The sequence below is a fragment of the Ranitomeya imitator genome, chromosome 8 (assembly GCF_032444005.1).
Source record: "Ranitomeya imitator isolate aRanImi1 chromosome 8, aRanImi1.pri, whole genome shotgun sequence".
Classification (NCBI taxonomy): domain Eukaryota; kingdom Metazoa; phylum Chordata; class Amphibia; order Anura; family Dendrobatidae; genus Ranitomeya; species Ranitomeya imitator.
Window position 1 is genome coordinate 171879212 of NC_091289.1, and position 21831 is coordinate 171901042.

General features: G+C 45.3%; 1 protein-coding gene across 3 annotated transcripts in view; it reads left to right on the plus strand.

Moving 5' to 3' along the window:
• The window catches only part of LRP8 (LDL receptor related protein 8), a 175630-nt gene extending 171912 nt beyond the window's left edge, over positions 1-3718 (plus strand). The window contains exons 18-19 of one of the 3 annotated variants that reach the window (XM_069737883.1): positions 150-328; positions 1340-3718. In XM_069737883.1, the coding sequence (XP_069593984.1) occupies positions 150-328; positions 1340-1378 (218 nt within the window). In that variant the 3' untranslated portion in view covers positions 1379-3718. The remainder of the gene's footprint in view (positions 1-149; positions 329-1339) is intronic. The other 2 variants (XM_069737885.1, XM_069737884.1) reach the window with 2 other exon arrangements.
• The last annotated feature ends 18113 nt before the right edge of the window (positions 3719-21831 follow it).

The following is a 21831-nucleotide window of genomic DNA, read 5'->3' on the forward strand; positions in this document are numbered from 1 at the left end:
GCGGTCTGCAACTGGAGATTCTGGTTGGGCTATATTTCCTAATTAAAGTGGTATATAGTTCCTTGTTTAGCCACTTTTCTGTGTGATCTTTTATTTTATGTACTTGTTTAGCTGCCATTTCTAATGTACAACGTCTTCCTTTCCCCAAGCTGTTCTTGCTCTCCTCTGCCTGTCCGGATATCTCATTTGGAGGAACTGGAAGCGGAAGAATACGAAGAGCATGAATTTTGATAATCCAGTTTACCGGAAAACAACTGAAGAGGAAGAGGAGGAGGAGGAAGAGATCCACATTGGCCGAACAACTCAGATTGGGCACATCTATCCAGCTGTGAGTACTACAAGTCACATAATAGAAATACATTTAGATGCTAGTACTCTGATACGTAGGGGGTAAAATGGATTGTGGGATTTTGTCTAGGATGGTTTTATAATGTACTGCCCAATTTATGGTGTCACAGCACAGAGGCGCGCCCTAGAGTGCCCACAGAGGCGCGCCCTAGAGTGCCCACAGAGGCGCGCCCTAGAGTGCCCACAACAGAGCGGCGCCCTAGAGTGCCCACAGAGCGGAAACATACAGTACCCCAATAACACAATATAGTGCTCCAATAACCTCACCCCAAAACTGTACCATACAGTACAGTATTAACTATCAGACAAAGTAGGAGGCTCCATGGTGAAGTCCTGGTGTTAAATATGGAAGAGTAGATGGAATTTGCTCACGTTGTGGAATTGTGCAGGTCCGGCGCAATTATGATGAGAGTAGTAGTAGCAGTAGTAGTAGTTGCTCTACCCATTCAAGCCAGCAGAGTGGTGAAGTAAAAGAGATGAGCCAAAAAAAGTGAGAAAAAATGCATTGTTTTCTTCTAATAAATCTTTATTTTTTTTTTTTTACACCTTCCCATTTGTCTTCATCGCGACAGCTCCCACCACACCGTTGAGTTTTTTCTTCTTTTTTTGCCTCGCAGTCCCCTATTAACGGCACTAAACGGTGCTCAGATAACCGTACCATACATTGCCCCCAAAACAGCATCATACCTAAAGGCAAACAGTCATAACAGAACAGTCACATCTACACATAAGCAGTTTCTATTCTTTTTTTTTTTTTACATTTACCAAGCAGCGAAAAAATAATTTATTTTTCTAGTTTCTAATCAAAGTTCAGAAACCCAAGTGCGAGCCGCAGGTTGTGGGAGACGGTGCAGACCCCCGGCTGTGCGCCATGATTGATGCGACGCTTCCTGCCCTTGCTGTGCCGTCACTTCAGTTTTAGTCCCGTCAGTCGCTGCCTAACATCTTTCTCATCGTCTATTTTTGTTTTTTTTTTCTTTTTTTCCGCCAGCGAGTGGCATTGAGCCTAGAAGACGACGGTTTGCCTTGAAGATTGAAACGAGGACTGACACTTTCTCAGTTGAGCCGGGAACATCAGAAAATCTCTCTGGTCCTCGGGTTTCTCACAAGTGACAAGTCAATAATATCCTGTCCTGTCTTGTGCCGCCGCTGCGCCGGGGTCTGATGAGGAAGATCTGCCACACGTAACAGATTGAAAAATGTGTCCTGGCTCCCAGGAATGACAAGATTTCATGGCTCCTATGTGACGGGCAGCAGAGAATTTTTTTTTTTTTTTTATACAACCACCACTGAAACTCCTAAACCTGCTGTTATTTATTTTGGGGATGGACGACCACAAAAAATGTAATGAGTCAAACATCCAAAGGATGTAAGGGTTACTATGTATAATCTTTTATACACATTTTTACTTGATCCTCGGCCGAGGCATGCCCTCTTCTCTCTCCCCCCATCTGTATATAGCCGTCCCCTGGGACAAGCCGCCGTTTTAAAATATTATATTTATAGACCTTTTTTTGTATATAACAAAACTTTTTTTGTGGTTTTCCATCGACATATGCATTAAATTAATGATGAAAATCTAGAATTTTTTTGGTAGGATATTTATTAACCTGGGCGTGTTTCCGATGGGGTTAGGGAGAGGGAAGAGTTCGCTCTGTATATATGATAGGGATGAGAGTATTTATTTTTTTGTATGTTTTTCCGGGTTTATATGTTTGCAGTAGACCAACTCTGATCTGTTACTAAAGGAGGAACTTTAAATTACTATCTTTTTTTTTTTTTTTAGTTCCCTTTCTCAGTCTGCATTAAAAAATATATATATATATAGTTCAATTATAATCTGATGGGTGGAGGGGAAAAAAAAATAGGAATAAAAGAGAAAAAAATTAAGATAGACAATTTTTGAAAAACGAGTTTAACCCTTTAAGGCTTTTTTTTTGTGGTAATTTTATAATTTGCTTAATAATGAAGTGTCTTTTGTGGAGCACAAGCGTTCTGGGAGTCTATGCTTAAAGGGCCGGCATTTGTGAATGCAAATTACAAAATGGCTGCAATGCCTTCAGTTCTAAAGTTTTTCCTTATTACCCCCCTGACGGACCAACAATCGCAGAAGCGGTATGAAGTTATGTCTACCATGTGCACACGTTGTATCCAGCCGTTACTATTGGCAATAACATGGCTGACTGCTTTTGGTTTGGGAAAGTAAGCTGGGATTCTGTGAATATTGCTGCATACGGCCGTATTATAGGGCTGGGTCTCTTCTCTATGCCTGTGGTTTTGTATGGAGAGAGAATATTTTTATTTATTTATTTTTTTATTTTTTTTTAGAAGATTAGATTATATATTAGAATTTTTTTTTTTTTTTTATCAAAGAGAATATACACATGAATCCTGACTGAGGCCGTACGTCTCTGTACCCAGGAACCATGCAGACTCTGTGCATGTATCACACCTCCCAATGTCCGCATTGGGAAATCCGCACCGACGGTCATACGACCATCGAACGTGGCTCGTGACCGTTCAAACTGCACATTCCATTGCAAGTGCACGTCAGCTTTTTCTGGCTTCAAAGGAAATGTATCATCCGAAAGTAACCAATTGTTTAAATTGGGTTTTTGTGTTTTAAATGTAATTGTTTTATTTTGTTTGGCAGTTTTTTTTTTTATTATTTTTACAATCTTCATAAAAAAATTTTTTTGCAATTTTCACGTTGGCTATTTTAGTCTCTAGTTTCCCGTTTGCAGAAATCCTTTCCGGAGTGTCATCATCACAGACACAATTATAGTAATGGGTAACAACCCTTTACACAGCTGATAACTCAGGATCTGCCAATCACAATAGGTGATGTCACAGCTCTCCTCCTCCTGTACAATGACTGATATCTACTGTATATAGAGGTGTTATCAGTCATTGTACAGGGAGAGGAGGTGAGCTGTGACATAACCTATTGTGAATGGTGGATCCTGTGTTATCTACTGTATATAGAGGTGTTAACACAGGATCCACCATCCACAATAGGTGATGTCACAGCTCACCTCCTCCCCCTGTACAATGACTGATAACACCTCTATATACAGTAGATAACACCAGATCCACCATTCACAATAGGTGATGTCACAGCTCATCTCCTCCTCCTGTACAATGACTGATCACACCTCTATATACATTAGATAACACAGGATCCACCATTCACAATAGATGTCACAGCTCACCTCCTCCTCCCTCCACAATCACCTTTACACAAACTCATTAGATGCTTAAATACAAAAGCTAGGGTCTGAATCTGTTCACTTCTGCTAATGTATATGTATTGTTTCCTGAATGAACAAAATGATCAAAAATGTTTAAAAAAAAAATACATTTAACATGTATTTCTCTAGTCACCTTCGATGACAGCCACTTCGGAGGTAGCCTTCCCCACCCTAATAGGGGACAGGAACACAAAGAGGTTAAATACCCCTCCCCTTCCTGCAACCACCAGTGTTTTCCTGTCCCCTATGGGGCATGAAGAGAATCTGAAGGGGCTGCCATGGCCGGCGACCGGAGCTCCACATTTACCTTTCACTAGCCGGGCAGCTGAGGTCGGGCCCTGCCTCTCCTCCTCTTGTGCTGCTCCCATCTCCTGGCTTCAGGACTCGGGACCCTCCCGCCTCTCCTGCGCCTCCTTTGGGGGTAAAGCGGGGCGGTGACGTGCATGCAGGGGGTCTCCTGTAGCCCACCGGCTTCTTCCTCCTCCTGCTGCTGCATCCCGGGCGGTCCGTGCTGGGGCTCGCTGGGTAGGGCGCGAGTCTCAGGATGGCGCGTCGCTTCCTGCGGGCGTCACTTCCGGTCGGTCCCAGTGCGTTCCACGTTGGAGCGTGCGCCTGCGGCGGTTTTTGGCCTATATCGTCTGGAGCAGCATTTCAGGGCGTTTTCAAAAGATCTCCCCCCAATTGGGCTACGAGGAGGAGGAGCACAGGAAACACTGACCCACGATCCTCCTTAAAAGATCCGGGCAGGGGACCACCAGGTAGGCCTGTCTGATGTGACAGACTGACATGGACGGTGACAAACCCCCTTGCTCTGCATCTACAGAACCCAGCGTACCCCCTCCTACTGTAAGTAGCAGGTTAGCCCTAGCTATTCATTATATATACTTTCAAGCGGCTTAAGACCTTTTTTCTCTCTTTTAGGAAGAAAAGGTCTCTGATCCTAGAAAGGCCAGCCGCAAATGTGTGCAACCAGACTCCCATCTACATATGGGAAAAAGCTCTGCCAGTCCTGTACAGATGAGGTTCTACGCGCTGAGCAGCCCTCTCTCCTGGATAGCATAAAAACCCTCATCAAGCAGGAGGTCCAGTCTTCCATGGTCAGCCTCTCCCAGACTCCGGTGCCTCTTCCACCTCCTCCCAAAAAGAGGAAAAAGGCTCCAGTGGAGTCTGACTCTAACTCAGGGGAGATTCAATCCTCGGGTTTGGAGGACGTTTGGGAGAATGAGGGTTCCACTTCCACCCCCACCAAGTCAGAGAACAAAAAGTATTACTTCAATTCCGAGGAAATGGCTGACTTAATCAGGCAGTCTCCTGGGCTCAGGCTCACACGCGAACTCTGCAGACCTACGTGCTCCTACACTCCAGGAAGCGATAGGTCCCCTTGACTCAAAGGATCTTTCTCCCCGGCCACGTAAAATCGGCTCTAAACTGGTGGTTGGATTACCAAAATCTTCAAAAGGGGGTGAGCTGGGACCAGCTTCCCCTGAAGACACTCCGCTCAGATGCCAGCAAACAGGGCTGGGGCGCAGTGGTGGACAGTTACCACTTCCAGGGACGATGGCCAGCAGACATCAGCAGCAGTTCCTCGAACCTACGGGAACTGAAAGCCGTAGAACAAGCTTTAAAAGAGTCATCTGCGTTGATCCAAAATCACCACGTTCGAATTTATTCGGACAACATGACCACAGTGGCCTACCTACGACACCAGGGAGGAACAAGGTATGCCGGTCTAAAAGAGATAGCCGCAAGAATCTTTTCCTGGGCAGAGAAGAACCTTCTGTCAGTCACGGCAGTACATCTCAGAGGAGTAGACAATACTCAGGCGGACTATCTCAGCCGGAAAGACATACATCAAGGGGAGTGGTGCCTGGACCAAACCGTGTTCATGTCCCTAACCTCAAGGTAGGGAACCCCAGAAGTGGACCTGTTTGCCAACGGACAAAATGCAAAGACAAAGACATTCTTCTCCCTTTATCACTCGGATGGAGCGCAAGGGATAGATGCATTTTCACGGCGGTGGAGGTTCAACCTCGCATATGTGTTTCCACCCATTCCCATGCTGGCGAAGACGCTACAGAATATCAGGATGGACCGAGTTACCACAATCCTAATCGCACCACTATGGCCCGGCAGTCGCTGGTACAGCGCCCTACTGGATATGGCCCTAGAAGGTCCCTGGCTTCTACCTCAGAAAGTCGACCTCCTTCACCAGGGTCCCCTACTACATCCGAATCTACACAAACTGAGCCTGGCACCATGGTTACTGAGGCCAAAATCTTAAAAGCCAGAGGTCTCTCGGATAAAGTAATCCAGACCCTCAAAAAAAGAGCAGAAAGCCAGTGACCAATGCCATCTATGCCAAGGTCTGGAAAAGGTTTACATCCTGTTGCCTCCCATAATCCCCGGACCCCTTTCATCCCTATAGTGCACGGGTCTTAGATTTCTTACAGAAGGGATTAGAAATGGGCCTTACTCCTAGCACGCTCAAGGTGCAAGTATCAGCCCTTAGCAGCTTTTTTGATAGGGACTTAGCCGGCCACCGCTGGATTAAACGCTTTATGATTTCAGCATCCAGGATGCGTCCCAGACTCCGTAGCAAAGTCCCGCCCTGGGACCTCAACAGCGTTCTCAAAGGTCTAACTCAAAATCCATTTGAACCCCTGGATTCAATGACTATAAAAAGCCTAACCCTCAAGACAGTCTTCTTAGTTGCGATCACTACGGCTAGACGCATAGGGGAATTGCAGGCTCTGTTGATAAGGAACCTTATCTCATATTCACTAGGACAGCATTATACTGAAACTAGATCAGTTTTTTGTTCCTAAAGTGGTCTCGGATTTCCACAGGGACCAGGATATCGTGCTGCCCTCATTCTGTCCAAACCCCTCCAACCCTAAAGGTACCTTCACACTAAACGATATCACTAGCGATCCGTGACGTTGCAGCTTCCTCGCTAGCGATGTCGGTCAGTTTGACACGCAGCAGCGATCAGAATCCTGCTGTGATGTCGTTGGTTGGGGCTAGAAGGCCAGCACTTTCTTTGGTCGCTGGCTCTCCCGCTGACATCGCTGAATCGGCGTGTGTGACACCGATTCAGCGATGTCTTCGCTGGTAACCAGGGTAAACATCGGGTTACTAAGCGCAGGGCCGCACTTAGTAACCTGATGTTTATCCTGGTTATCATCCTAAAAGTAAAAAAACAAACGCTTCATACTTACCTTCTGCTGTCTGTCCCTCGGCGCTGTGCTTTCCTGCACTCACTGTGACGTCACCGCTCTGCTTTCCGGCCGCTGTGCTCACAGCCAGTACAGAGAAGCAGAGCGCCGGGGACAGACAGCGGAAGGTAAGTATGAAGCGTTTGTTTTTTTTACTTTTAGGATGGTAACCAGGGTAAACATCGGGTTACTAAGCGCGGCCCTGCGCTTAGTAACCCAATGTTTTCCCTGGTTACCGGGGACCTCGGGATCGTTGGTCGCTGGAGAGCTGTCTGTGTGACAGCTCTCCAGCGACCAAACAGCGACGCTGCAGCGATCCGGATTGTTGTCTGGATCGCTGCAGCGTCGTTTAGTGTGAAGGTACCTTAAGGAAGAGACCTTTCACACCTTTCATGTCCGCAGGGTGGTTCTACATTACTTACAACAGACTGAAACCTGTCGAATCGATCAAAACTTATTCATGCAGTTTTCAGGCCGGAACAAAGGCAAGAAAGCGGCAAAAAATACGATCGCAAATTGGATCAAGCAGTCTATTTGCCTGGCTTATTCATCACAGAAACTTGATCCACCAGCTTCTCTGAAAGCACATTCTACCCGGGCGATGGCAACATCATGGGCAGAGGGGAATGCTTCATCAGAGCAGATCTGCAGAGCCGCCACCTGGTCGTCCATCCACACGTTCACCAGACATTACCGGCTAAATTTCAATAGGGATTTAACATTTGGCAGACGTGTTCTGCAGGCCGTGGTCCCTCCCTAGAGAAATTAGCTGTTGGTATTACTCCGAAGTGGCTGTCGTGGAAGGTGACTGGAGAAAATAGAACTAGGCTTACCGGTAATGCGCATTCTAGGAACCTTTCACGACAGCACTAGTTTCCCTCCCTATCTGATATTTTTTCTTATTGGATAAGTCCTGCAGTTTTCGTGGGAATTATACATGCTAGTGTCCAGGAAAACACTGGTGGTTGCAGGAAGGGGAGGGGTATTTAACCTCTGTGTTCCTGTCCCCTATTAGGGCGGGGAGACAACCTCCGAAGTGGCTGTCGTGGAAGGTTCCTAGAAACCGAATTACCGGTAAGAATAATTCTATTATTTCATTCAACCCCCAAAATACATGGAGTCATAAAAAAAAAAAGTGCAGCAGGTGAGTTCTGCTCCTAAGGCATTTACCTTGGCCTGTTAGATTCTGTATGTGCTCCTTACATTTTGCGTGACCTCAGACATCATATCCGATTTACACAGAAAACTGTTTTGAACATTCCAGATGCATAAAATATTTTCTTTTCTTACATCCAGAGCTGAACTCAGAATTCTGCTGTGTACCTCTGATCACTGAGCAGTGCATTATGGGAGTTCGGATTGCTATGCCCATACATACAACATGTGCTGCCTTACAGCGCCTCCGTGGTACGCTTATCCCTGAGCGTCAGTAAAGTGGTATACAAACGCATAGTTTCTGTTCAGCCCGTAAACTGCACTGCTCATATTCAAAGATAAGCATTTGGTTGGAGGAGATCGGTGGGGTCTCAGGTTGACCACCATTTAAATATGCAAAAATCCTTTTTTTACAGACCCCTCAAGTTCAGGGACATAATAGAAAGTGGAGGGTATGTGGGGGCTGGGCTGCAGTACCCTATTACAGCCACTAACGATGTACGGCGCTGTTCTGGCTCCATATCCTTCCTGCAAAATCTACGAACTGATCATTGGGGGAATTTGGTGTCGCCCCCGGTAATCTAATAATATATTCTTTGACCATGATATTTCTCTGGCAGAAAAAAATAATTTTAGTGCTGTGAAGGCACTCTTAATCAGCCAACTCGTCCATTGGCTTCCAAAATATATTCCTTTTACCTGTGTTCAGGTTTCATTACTGCAGGGGATTATCTCAGTCTCTAGGAATTCAAAAAAAAAATACATAATTTATTTTTTTTTTATTTTACATTTCTGATTTATTTTTTTAGGTTTCAAGTATTTTCTCTGGATGTTTTCCTTAAATATATATATATATATATATATATATATCGTTCTTTCCCAAAACAGACACTGCAGGCGCTTCCTTTACTTAAATTCAATTTGTCATATTCTGAAAATACGGGTGCGCATAACTTTGTAGAAGAAAAAAAAAAAAAAATGCAACTTCAAAGCCCCGGACAGACCCTGGGTCTATGGAGCCAAACTTATTGTCTTATCCATCCCTATGAGGCTGTAAGTTTGGGTCGGGAGACCCCCGGTCCGTCTGTATCCGGACCGTGAATTACTCAACTACCACCTGACACTGAAAATCCACTCTACCTGCTCTACACAATAGCTAGACAGGAAAGGTAGTGCTGCACTGTAAAGCATGGGGGAGGGACAGGAAACGGTCTGAGCCAAAAGGTAAAACAGTAAGTTTGGGGGGTTTTTTTGTGTGCAGATTTTGCAAAACTTGAAGGGTTTCCTGATGGCAGTGGCGTGAATGAGAATCCTGAATTCTCCTTCATGCGTTTTTTTTTTATTCCTTGCAGATATAAATCTTCCGCATGTCAATTCTTTCAGCGTTTTTACTGCAGATTTGATCTATATTAATGAATGGGAAAAATCTGCACCGAAAACCACGCTGTGTAAAAAAAAATAAAATAATAAATTAAATAAAAAATAAAAAATAAACTAAAAATAAATAAAACAAATGTATGTTTTATCCTGCCCAAGAGATGCAAAAATATCTGCACCATATGTTTAACATGTGCATAAACCATGAGCCGCCATATATGTGACCTGAACGGGAGGTAACCCGCTATTTCCAACTAATTTCCCGCACGCGCCTGTTTAGTTTTGTCTTTAATAAATTACTTGTGACGCTACTTAAAGCCATATATCGTAGATAAATCAGGAGGCAGCGTACCCCATAAACCTGCACCCCCATAATCCTGCAGACGCTGGGTAACCGCGGTGCATCTTGATGACCTCAGGGTAGGAAAATAAGGAACTTTCGGAGTTTCTTCCCCTTAGAATACGGAGGTAAGACTTCTCGTCATCTTCTGATGGACATTAATAGGGCTCTTGATCAGGACTTTTTTTTTCTTTTCTTGGCCATAAAATGGTTAATCTCAAACTCAGCACAGATCTAATGCCGACCAGTGCACGGTTGGTATAAGTGTATATATGTGTGTGTGTGTGTGTGTGGATGAGGGCGTGGATGTGTAATATATACTGTAGGTACATACAGCGCACACCGTGCAGATCTGTCAGTGGATGCATTGCAGGCTGGCCTAGCATTGTACGAGGGCACTTTACATTAATCTAACCCGCATAGATACAGATCAACCAAAGCTGTTCATATTTTTTAAAAAATAAGGGTTGAATTTCTTAAAAACTTTTACATATTTTGTTTTGTGTCTTTTTTATATATAATGTTTATCCGGCTTCCGCCATATTAGAAAGGTCATTTAACCCCCTACGTTCTCTGATGATTGACATTCTGGCTTGGTGGTGGGTTCGGCGTGACTTGTGGTTTACGATGCATCTGTAAATAATCACCACGTCATATTTTTAACTTGTTGTACAATTACGACCTGTTTCTACATAGAAAAAAATTAAACTTTTTTTACCCTACGTGTTTGTGGTGTGTGCAGTTATTTTTATTATAGATGGATGTTAATCTGGCGGCAGACAGAATCCCCCTTTTAAACATGCAAAATATTATTTTATTTTTTAACGTGTTAGTGGTTGGCTTTAGTTAATAAGAATGCAATGTGTTTTTGTTCTGCAATCATTTTATTTTCAGACCTCCCGATAATGTCGTTTGCACACTGGTCCAAGTATCAGATTATGGGAATGTTAATCCCTTTAATACAAGCTGGTTGTGAAGTCTGTGTGTATCTAAGGTGCTGAGGTTTTCATTAGCTAACCGATCACATATTCTATCTTGCAATTTCCTCTTCATGTGCTTTCCTCCTTTTCTATGTTTTCTCTGCCCTCCCTGATATACTTTCTTCCCTTTCCATGCTGTGGAGAGCTTTTGTCAGTGATAGCAGCAGGGAAGGAAAAGGGGATGTACAGATAAAATAGAGCAGGGAATAAAGAACCGCCACGAGCTCTGACAAATTAGTAATCATTTTGTAAAGAACTGAGCTACATAAAGGATTTGGGACGTGCTCGAAAAATACGTTTGAGTCTCCGAGGCTGCATGTCTCACCGCTGTTGGGCAATCTCTGCATGTCTTGCGGCTGTCTAACACCCCCGGCTAGCACCCGAGCATGCTCTAATTACACCTTATCCGAGCACGCTCGCTCATCACTAGGACCCTAAAATCAGTAGCGACTGTTTGGCTGCTACACTCTCACTTCCCTCTCTGACATGTGGAAGAAGTGAGAACGTGACAGCAAAAGGTAGTTGCTCCTGGGTTCACGTGGCGTCAGAGTCCAGATATAAAATACATCCAGACAGGTCAAAAGAATGAGGGTCTGATAGTGTGAACACTAACGTTTCCAAAAAAGTTGTTTTTTATTCTTGAGCAAGAACCAACTTGTTTGAATGTGTAGGCGATCGTAACTAGACATGAGCGAAAATCATTGGCTCGCTAATGGCGCTTACTGATTAGCTGCATCGGGAACCCGGATCTCCCCCGATAATCAGCTGCATGGGTCGCGGCTGTGTCACGGTCACATGCATGGAACCCAGCACACAGCCTCTCCATGCATGTGACTGTCACGCAGCTGCGGTGCCGAACAGCTGATTATCGGGAGCGCTCCAGGTATCGGTAAGCTCCGTTAGCGAGCCGAATAAGGAGGCAGCCGCCAATATTCGCTCATGTCTAAACCTCCTCTCATTCTTTAGATCTGCCTGGATTTATTTTATACTCTACATGAAAAATGATGGCACCAAGAAGGAAAAGTCATGGAACAATGGAAGTCACAGGAATAGAAATAATGTCCCACCTTTAACTATAATTTCCCTTGGACCCTATATTACAATAATGACCCCTTACAAAAATGTACCGTTATTTTGCCCCAACTGAAGACTCTTAAATTGGTTGTCCACTACTTGTACAACCCCTTCTTAAATTAAGTGTTCGGCCCCTATAAATAAAGCCTATACTTGCCTCCCGTGCAGGCGCCATTCCTATGGTGTGTACTCGCGGTCCTGGGGCTGTGATGTGGCGTTGTGACTAGTGATGAGCGAGTGGACTCGTTGCTCGGGTGGTCTCCGAGTATTTATGACTGCTCGGAGATTTAGTTTTCCTTGCCGCAGCTGGATGATTTACAGCTATTAGCCTCAGTACATGTGGGGGTTGCCTAGTTGCTAGGAAATCCCCTCATGTAATCAAGCAGGCTAGTAGCTGTAAATCATTCAGCTGCGGCAAGGAAAACAATCTGAGCAGTCATAAATACTCGGAGGTCACCCGAGCGTGCTCAGGAAAACCCGAGCAATGGGTACACTCGCTCATCACTCGTTGTGATACATGATGCCCGATGCCCAGTCAGAGTCGGCGTCACTGTCTCCGCCTTCGGACAAACTGAACAGGAAGAGGAAGTCCAGGATGAACTGCAGCCCCGACTTCCTCTCCGCCTTCAGACAAACTGAACATGAAGAGGGTGACGCCAATGCTGAGCATCACAGCCCCGGGGAGAGCGAGTGCAGACACCGCTGGAATGGCGTCTGTACAGAAGGCGAGTGTAGATTTTGTTATTTTATCGGGGCTGAACATTTTAGTTTAATAAGGGGTTGTCCAAGTAGTGGACAACCCCTTTAAAAGGGAACCTGTCACCCCCCAAAATCGAAGATGAGCTAAGCCCACCGGCATGAGGGTCTTATCTACATTATTCTGTAATGCTGTAGATAAGCCCCCGATGTAACCTGAAAGATGAGAAAAAGAGGTTAGATTATACTCACCCAGGGGCAATCCCGTCTGATGGGCGTCGCAGTCCGGCGCCTCCCATCTTCTTACGATGACATCCTCTTGTCTTCACGCCGCGGCTCCGGCGCAGGCGTACTTTGTCCACCCTGTTGAGGGCAGAGCAAAGTACTGCAGTGCACAGGTGCCAGAAAGGTCAGAGCGGCCCAGCGCCTGCGCACTACAGCTCTTTCCTCAACAGGGTAGACAAAATACGCCTGCGCCAGAGCCACAGCGTGAAGACAAGAGGACGTCATCGTATGAAGATGGGAGGCCCGGACAGCGACGCCCATCAGATTGGACCGCCCCTGGGTGAGTATAATATAACCTCTTTTTCCCATCTTTCAGGATACATCGGGGGCTTATCTACATCATTACAGAATGCTGTAGATAAGCCCCTGATGCTGGTGGGCTTAGCTCATCTTTGATTTTGGGGGTGCCAGGTTCCCTTTTAAAGGGGTTGTCCACTACTTGGACAACCCCTTCTTAAACTAAAATGTTCACTCCCGATAAAATAACAAAATCTACACTCGCCTCCCGTACCGATGCCATTCCAGCGGTGTTTTTCTCGGTGCCTATTGATGAGGAAAGCCAACTGCTGTTTGCAGTCACTCATGCAGGTAAACAGTATTGTTGGACATGCCTGACTAAAGGGGGTGCGACATCTCCCTCTTTGTTCTCTGAGGCAATGGCAGGGATTTTGCTCCCCTGGCACCCTGAAAATGGTGAGGTACAGCTGCTTCAATATGTTGACGACCTGCTACTATGTAGCCCAAACAGACCGGTCTGCTTAAAAGAAACAGTTTCTCTACTGATCTTTTTGTATCATGAGGGATGCAAGGTGGCTAAAGATAAATTGCAGATAGCAAGGGAAAAAGTCACGTTCCTGGGACACTGCATCTCATCTCAGCTGAAGCTCATAACAACAGAAAGGAAAAAGGCTATCAGCCAAGCGGTGGAGCCCACATCAAGTGCTGCACTAAGAACATTCCTGGGGCGGATAGGCTATTGCAGAGAATGGATTCCCGCTGTATCCCAATTGATGTGTTGTCCACATGCAACAAGGGGCAGCCATACCAACTGACCCCGGAAGCCAAAGAGGGTTTCAGGGACCTGAAGGGAGCCATTCTCTCAGCCCCAGCACTAGGAATTCCAAACTATGACCTCCCTTTTCGTTTGTACTGTCATGAATCGGGGGGACATGCTAAAGGAGTACGAACACAAGAACATGGGGGAAAACATCGCCCTTTGGGATACTATTCTGCTCAGCTGGATATAGTGGCCAAGGGGGCACCCACATGTACTAAAAGAAAAAGTTGCAGATTTGGTGCTGAATAATCCTTTGGGGATTTTAGTACCACACTCTGTACAGGAGCTATTGCTCCAAGCTAGAACTAAGCATTTGTCTATGAATATACTGATGAAGTGGCTTTGCTGAAACCTCCAAACGTGACAAAGAGGTGTACTGTTCTAAACCCAGCCACTTTGTTACTTGATACAGATGATGACCAAGAAATTGAAGCCCAGCATAATTGCTTCGAGCTTATGGATGCAGAAACACAACCGCTTGCCAATGTGCAGGAGACACCAATTCCTAATGCAGATCTAGAGCTTTATGTAGATGGGTCACGATTTTATCAGGATGGGATACCCCACACGGGGCATGCTGTAGTTGACCAACATGGTGTAGTCAAAAGTGAAGCACTGCCACCTGGGATGTCTGCTCAGGAAGCTGAACTGAAAGCACTCGCTGAGGCGTGTATAATTGCTGAGCATCTAATAGCAAATATTTTTTCAGATAGCCGCTATGCTTTTGGCATCTGCCATGATTATGGTCCCATATGGAAGAGCAGACCGTTTGTTGGTTCCTCTGGTAGACCCATTAAAAATGCAGAATTGGTAGCTCAACTCCTGAGAGCACTGGAGCTGCCAAAGAGAGTTGCAATAATCAAAGTGCGGGCTCATACTAAAGAGCGCACTAGAGAAGCTGAAGGCCATAATAGAGCTGACATTGCGGCAAAAGCTGCTGCACTATTTCCTCTTCCCGCAGAGATATATACTGTACAGGTGTCCCGGGGGATGGACCTACAACAACTCCAGAGCCTGCAAGAACTGGCCTCTACACCGGAAAAAGGAGACTGGCAAAGGCACCTATGCGTGAAGGAAGAAGATGGTCTGTGGCAAGCGGACAGTAAGTACTGCCTTCCAGGGGCACTGTTCCCCATGATGTGCTCTCTCATGGCATAACGCATCAGTCCAAAGATGCAATGGTAAGTCAGGTGAAAGCTAGTTGGGTCGCTCCAGGCTTCCACTATGCTGCTGCCAAATTCATGCGTGATCTGTGCATGCCATAACATAGGGAAAACGGTGAAGGTGCCGCCAAAGTGCACCACCAGACCTGTCGCAAAGAAATTATCAGAGGTAGTTTGCAGATTTGGAGTACCAGAGGTCATTGAAAGCGACAGAGGTAGTCACTTCACGTCACAGGTGTGTCAAGAAATTACCCGAGCTCTAGGAATTGAGCAATCATTCCACACTCCGTACCATGCGCAGAGTAGCGGTAAGGTGGAAAGGATGAACGGTACTTTAAAAATGAAAATCCAGAAAGCAACGGCAGAAACAGGTAAACCATGGACTGAGTATCTTCCCATTGCATTATATACAGTTAGGGTCACGCCAACCAAAAAGGCTAGTCTGAGTCCATACGAGATTCTTTTCGGAGGTGCTCCAAAAACGGGGTTGTACTTCCCTCAGCAAATGCAGGTCTCTCATTCAAATAATGCAGTTTATGTTGGCGCATTGCAACAAGTATTGCGGCAAATCCATACTCGTGTTTTCAGTTCCATTCCAGATCCCTCCTCCTTGCCAGGCTCGCATGATCTTAAGCCCGGAGACTGGGGGGTGACGCAGAAGCATTTGAGAAAAAGCCTTGACCCCCAATTCGAGGGACCATACCAAGTCCAGCTGACCACACCAACTTCAATCAAGCTGGAAGGAAAGCCTGCCTGGATCCACGCGTCTCACTGTAAAAGGTTCCACAAGAACTAAGGAAATGGAACTAGGAAAGTACCATCCCTTCACTCTTCTCATGCTTGTTTTCCTGGTGCTTGGTAGACCGAGTAATGAAGTATCTGAGGCATGGAATAGTGATATGTCAAAGCAGTGGACTAATAAATTTGTCCAGTATCATAATTATATTGCTCAGGCCCAAAACTTGTCAAATTGTTGGATCTGTTCCCATGTCACCATAGCTGCTAAGACTATGCCTTATTTTGTTACTCCATTATCTGAACAGGACTTGTTCACAAGGGGGTGTTGGGACATGCGGCCTTTGGATCTTTCTGAGCAGCAAAGTAAAACCGCCGCTGCTTTACCCATCACAGGGTGGACCAGGCAACCATGGTTCCAATTTAATCTTACTGGGAACCAAGACCCTTCGAGTAAGCGTCCAAATAATCTTTTTGAATTCAAGGATAATGATGGCACTTGGGGAAATAGAGAAGCAGACAGGAATTATATAGGAAAAGTTCCGGCCCAGGAGTTAACAGTTAGTTTTGCAGCCAAGGTCCCTTTCCCCAATGAAGGTAAACTCCAATCTTACAGGCACGTCTGTCTAGAACGAATGCTGCATAACTCCAACTGGTCAAGAAATTATTTCTTCATAGGAGGAGACACTGACTTATGCAAGAAAAGAGAAGCTGTCCATGTAGATGAAGAAACCAGGGAAGGCCAGTATGGGGATGGGGCAGCTGAGATGTCCATAAGCATTAATACTAATCCCCAATGCCAACCGTTACAATATTATAGGTCAGTCACCACTGATTTAAATGATTCCTGGTGCCTCTACTCTGATACCACACTCATGGTCTCAATAGCAGTGGCCCTCATAAGTGAGTATCAATTTGAGTTGCCCAAGGGAATATACATAGTGTGTGGAAGCAATGCATATAGGTGGATTCCCCGAGGGACAGAGGGTGCTTGTACTTTGGCTAGACTGGAGTCAGCCACGTGCGTGTGGGAAGAAAGGGATTTCCCATATAGTAATATCCCAAACCATATGATAGTAAAGCGGAATGTGCCATCCACACGAAAAAGCCATCTAATGCAAACCCCATGGTATCTTAAGACAGGAATGATAATGACCGGTCCCCTTGGACTTATGTTTGGGACCATAAGAAATGCTCAGATGATAGAGGAACTGGGGGATATCTTTGATAATGTGACTGAATATTTGTTTGACGCTCTTAATGTTGAATCCGCATATACAGTTGTGGCCAAAAGTATTGACACCCCTGCAATTCTGTCAGATAATACTTAGTTTCTTCCTGAAAATTATTTGCAATCACAAATTCTTTGGTATTTTATTATCTTCATTTAATTTGTCTTAAATGAAAAAACACAAAAGATAATGAAGCAAAAAGCAAAACATTGATCATTTCACACGAAACTCCAAAATTGGGCCAGACAAAAGTATTGGCACCCTCAGCCTAATAATTGGTTGCACAACCTTTAGCCAAAATAACTGCGATCAACCGCTTCTGGTAACCATCAATGAGTTTCTTACAATGCTCTGCTGGAATTTTAGACCATTCTTCTTTGGCAAACTGCTCCAGGTCCCTGATATTTGAAGGGTGCCTTCTCCAAACTGCCATTTTTAGATCTCTCCACAGGTGTTCTATGGGATTCAGGTCTGGACTCATTGCTGGCCACCTTAGAAGCCTCCAGTGCTTTCTCTCAAACCATTTTCTAGTGCTTTTTGAAGTGTGTTTTGGGTCATTGTCCTGCTGGAAGACCCATGACCTCTGAGGGAGACCCAGCTTTCTCACACTGGGCCCTACATTATGCTGCAAAATTTGTTGGTAGTCTTCAGACTTCATAATGCCATGCACACGGTCAAGCAGTCCAGTGCCAGAGGCAGCAAAGCAACCCCAAAACATCAGGGAACCTCTGCCATGTTTGACTGTAGGGACCGTGTTCTTTTCTTTGAATGCCTCTTTTTTTCTCCTGTAAACTCTATGTTGATGCCTTTGCCCAAAAAGTTCTACTTTTGTCTCATCTGACCAGAGAACATTCTTCCAAAACATTTTAAGCTTTTTCAGGTAGGTTTTGGTAAACTCCAGCCTGGCATTATGTCTCGGGGTAAGAAGTGGGGTCTTCCTGGGTCTCCTACCATACAGTCCCTTTTCATTCAGACGCCGACGGATAGTACGGGTTGACACTGTTGTACCCTCGGACTGCAGGGCAGCTTGAACTTGTTTGGATGTTAGTCGAGGTTCTTTATCCAACATACGCACAATCTTGCACTGAAATCTCTTGTCAATTTTTCTTTTCCGTCCACATCTAGGGAGGTTAGCCACAGTGCCATGGGCTTTAAACTTCTTGATGACACTGCGCACGGTAGACACAGGAACATTCAGGTCTTTGGAGATGGACTTGTAGCCTTGAGATTGCTCATGCTTCCTCACAATTTGGTTTCTCAAGTCCTCAGACAGTTCTTTGGTCTTCTTTCTTTTCTCCATGCTCAATGTGGTACACACAAGGACACAGGACAGAGGTTGAGTCAACTTTAATCCATGTCAACTGGCTGCAAGTGTGATTTAGTTATTGTCAACACCTGTTAGGTGCCACAGGTAAGTTACAGGTGCTGTTAATTACACAAATTAGAGAAGCATCACATGATTTTTCGAACAGTGCCAATACTTTTGTCCACCCCTTTTTATGTTTGGTGTGGAATCATATCCAATTTGGCTTTAGTACAATTCTTTTTTTCATTTAAATGAAGATAACAAAGAATTTGTGATTGCAATCATTTTCAGGAAGAAACACCAAGGTTACGTACTGGTAGCCGGTTTTTCCGGAGCCCATGACAGCACACATGAGAGAGGGGATCCGCCCAGTCAGGACAGGAAACATACTGAAATAAAAGGGCGGTACCTCTCCCTCGCTTCAGTTGGTTTTCAGAGCATGAGAGGCCTCCTTGGTTAGTACACATGGTAATCCACCACCACATTATAATAATAACAAAAACACCCAACTAAAAGTGCACACCAAAGGGTGAAAAAAGAAGGGAGGGAATATACAGGTGCTGTCATGGGCTCCGGAAAAACCGGCTACCAGTAAGTAACCTTGGTGTTTTCCCGTCTCCCATGACAGCACACATGAGAGATTTTTGGAGAAAGAAACACCTTAGGGAGGGACCACCGCTTGCAGCACCCTTCTACCAAAGGTCAGGTCAGTAGAGGAAGACAAGTTCAGTCGGTAGTGTTTAAAAAAGGTAGATGGTGAGGACCAGGTAGCAGCCTTACATATTTGATCAAGCGATACCTCTGCTTTTTCTGCCCAGGAAGTAGCCACGGCCCTAGTGGAGTGAGCCTTGATGCCCTCAGGGATCGGAACGCCACATGCAGTATAGGATAAGCTAATGGCCTCCCTAATCCACCTGGCAATAGTACCTTTAGATACCCCATGACCTTTCCTGCTACCCTGGAAAGCTACAAATAGAGACTGATCCTTCCTCCACTGACTGGTCAAGGATATGTACTGTAACATAGACCTTCTTACATCAAGAGTGTGAAACCTCTCCTCACCTGGATTTTTTGGATTAACACAAAAAGAGGGTAATACAATTTCCTGACTCCTGTGAAATTTAGGGACTACCTTAGGTAGGTAAGCCGGGTCTGGTCTTAGAACCACCCTGTCGTCATATATCTGAGTGTATGGAGGACAAACAGACAGGGCTTGCAAATCACTCACCCTACGTGCGGACGTCAAGGCTACCAATTGCACTGTTTTTAGAGTGAGAAACTTTATTGATAATTCTTTGTTCTTGGATTTGGCACTAGTCTTCCTCGGCGCCTGATAAGCAAGCAGAGATATGCCGCCCATTAACACCATGTGACATTCACGAAGAACACTCACCACCCGCTGACACTCAAGGGTACCAGCTTTTGAGGCTGATCTGGAGTACGGATAACGTCCCTCCTAGAAGCTGAGGAGTCCTGTGATTTCCGATCCGGACGACTGCTGCTTCTCCTCCTAGCATGCTGGTGAGCAGACATGGCACCTGATAAGCTCTCCTGCTGCTGCTGTGGTGATGACTGATTTGAGTGTTGCTCGATACAGTCCTCCATAGCGGAGCTCTGTATATGCGAGCACTTTCCCTGTGGATCCACTCCCTTTTAAAGGGTGATCCACTCTGCTCACCGCCTCTTCCGGTACCATCTTCTGCCCCTCCCCCGCCTCTGCGCCCACCGGAGACCGCCAGGGGATTCCTGAGACGCCGCAGCGTTTGTTCATGGGCGCCGCCATCTTGGATCCGGCGCGCAGCAGCGACGTCACGAGGCCACGCCTACTCCCAGCATGCCCCGCGCGCATCACTGCCGCGCACCCGGAAACCAGAGCCGGCGGCAGCAGAGGGGGAAGAGAGCGGCGTGGCAGCCGCAGAAGAGCCACAGGACTCCGGACTGCGCTGCCAACGCCCGCACGTGCGCTAAGGCCCCAGGACCCGCGAACGGCGCTTCCACACCCTGAAGGCCGGCCTACAGGCATTCTGCCTGTTCTTCCAGAGCCGGGACAGGAGTGGGTGAGTCGGAATCTTCAATCAACATACCGCCGTACATTCAGCACAAGGGTTCCCCTCAGGACAGGAAACCCAACTGAAGCGAGGGAGAGGTACCGCCCTTTTATTTCAGTAGGTTTCCTGTCCTGACTGGGCGGATCCCCTCTCTCATGTGTGCTGTCATGGGAGACGGGAAAACTGCGTATTATCTGACAGAATTGCAGGGGTGTCAATACTTTTGGCCACAACTGTATGAAGTAGCTTATAGTTATCACCAACCAGCATTCCATGGTCCTTGACTATCTCACTGCTTCACAGGGAAGATTTTGTCAGGTGGTAGGACCTACCTGCTGCCACTATATAGATCCTTCCGGGCTAATGAGAGTCACCCATGACATAGAACAAGCAAGGCTAATCAAGGAAGGAGTGCGAAAAGCTAATTCACTTGAAGATTTGCCCTTCCCTGAGTGGCTCTCTTGGTTGAATCCTTTAAATTGGTTCAAGGGAATAAGCGGCTGGGTGTCTGTGGTGATGCACGTCCTTCTTCAAATTGTGTTTGTAATTTTGATCCTCGCAGTCATGATAAAGTTGTTCGTGATGTTGATTAAGAAAATTCTCAGTTCTAAATGCAAATGTTTTCCAGGTAAACGTGAAGTAAAAATCGATACTGATTCAGAGATGAAGTCTACTCAAGTAATGATGACTACCTTCATAACTGCACTCCAGCGTGAATGCATCTTATGCAACAAACTTCTGTGGACCTGACGGATTGTATGCAATGTGGAAAGCCGATGGTCCAACCAAAAGAAGGATGCACACAAGATCTTATCAAGATTTCTTTACCAAACGAACTTCCCTCAAATGAACCTTACATGAAGAAACAGTTTATTCACTGATATTATAAATATATATATATATATATATATATATATATATATATATATATATATATATATATATATACACAGCATCAAAATATTACCTTAAAAACCGTGCAAAGCTTTCCAAACCACTGTTGTAGGTGGTTCAAATATAACAAAGGAAAAAGGAAAACAGCACAACAAAATGAAAAAAAGTGGACTTTAATGCCTGAACGGCAATTCAGTACCTTCTATAATGAATAGGGTTGTCAAGGGAAAGTGGGTCTGAATACCAGGTATAGTCTGAATGGATGTGTAGCAGGACTGGCATCCCATGATATACATAGGATAAGCCGTGTATTTCGTGAAGTGGGGCTATCCTGCAGGCCCAGCCGTAGGAAGGGATCAGATAGGGCAAGGTAGATTTGATGATAAAAAGAGGGGAATTGTTAAAGAAATGGTTAATCTTAATTATAAAAGTATATGTCTCAATAAGCAAAGAGTCTTGTGTTATCATCTTAGTCTCCCCGTGTCTAGTTTCCCGTACATTCCATTTAGCAAAAGGTCGGTTATTCCTGGAAAGCTGTCAATAAGTTGGGAGTGGTTGTCCTTTCAAGGATATATATATCTGTTTTACCCTCTTCACCAGAATAATGAATTGATGAATGAATGAATTGTTCTGCCAAATCAATGTTAACCACAATTATGTACAAAACACCCCCGC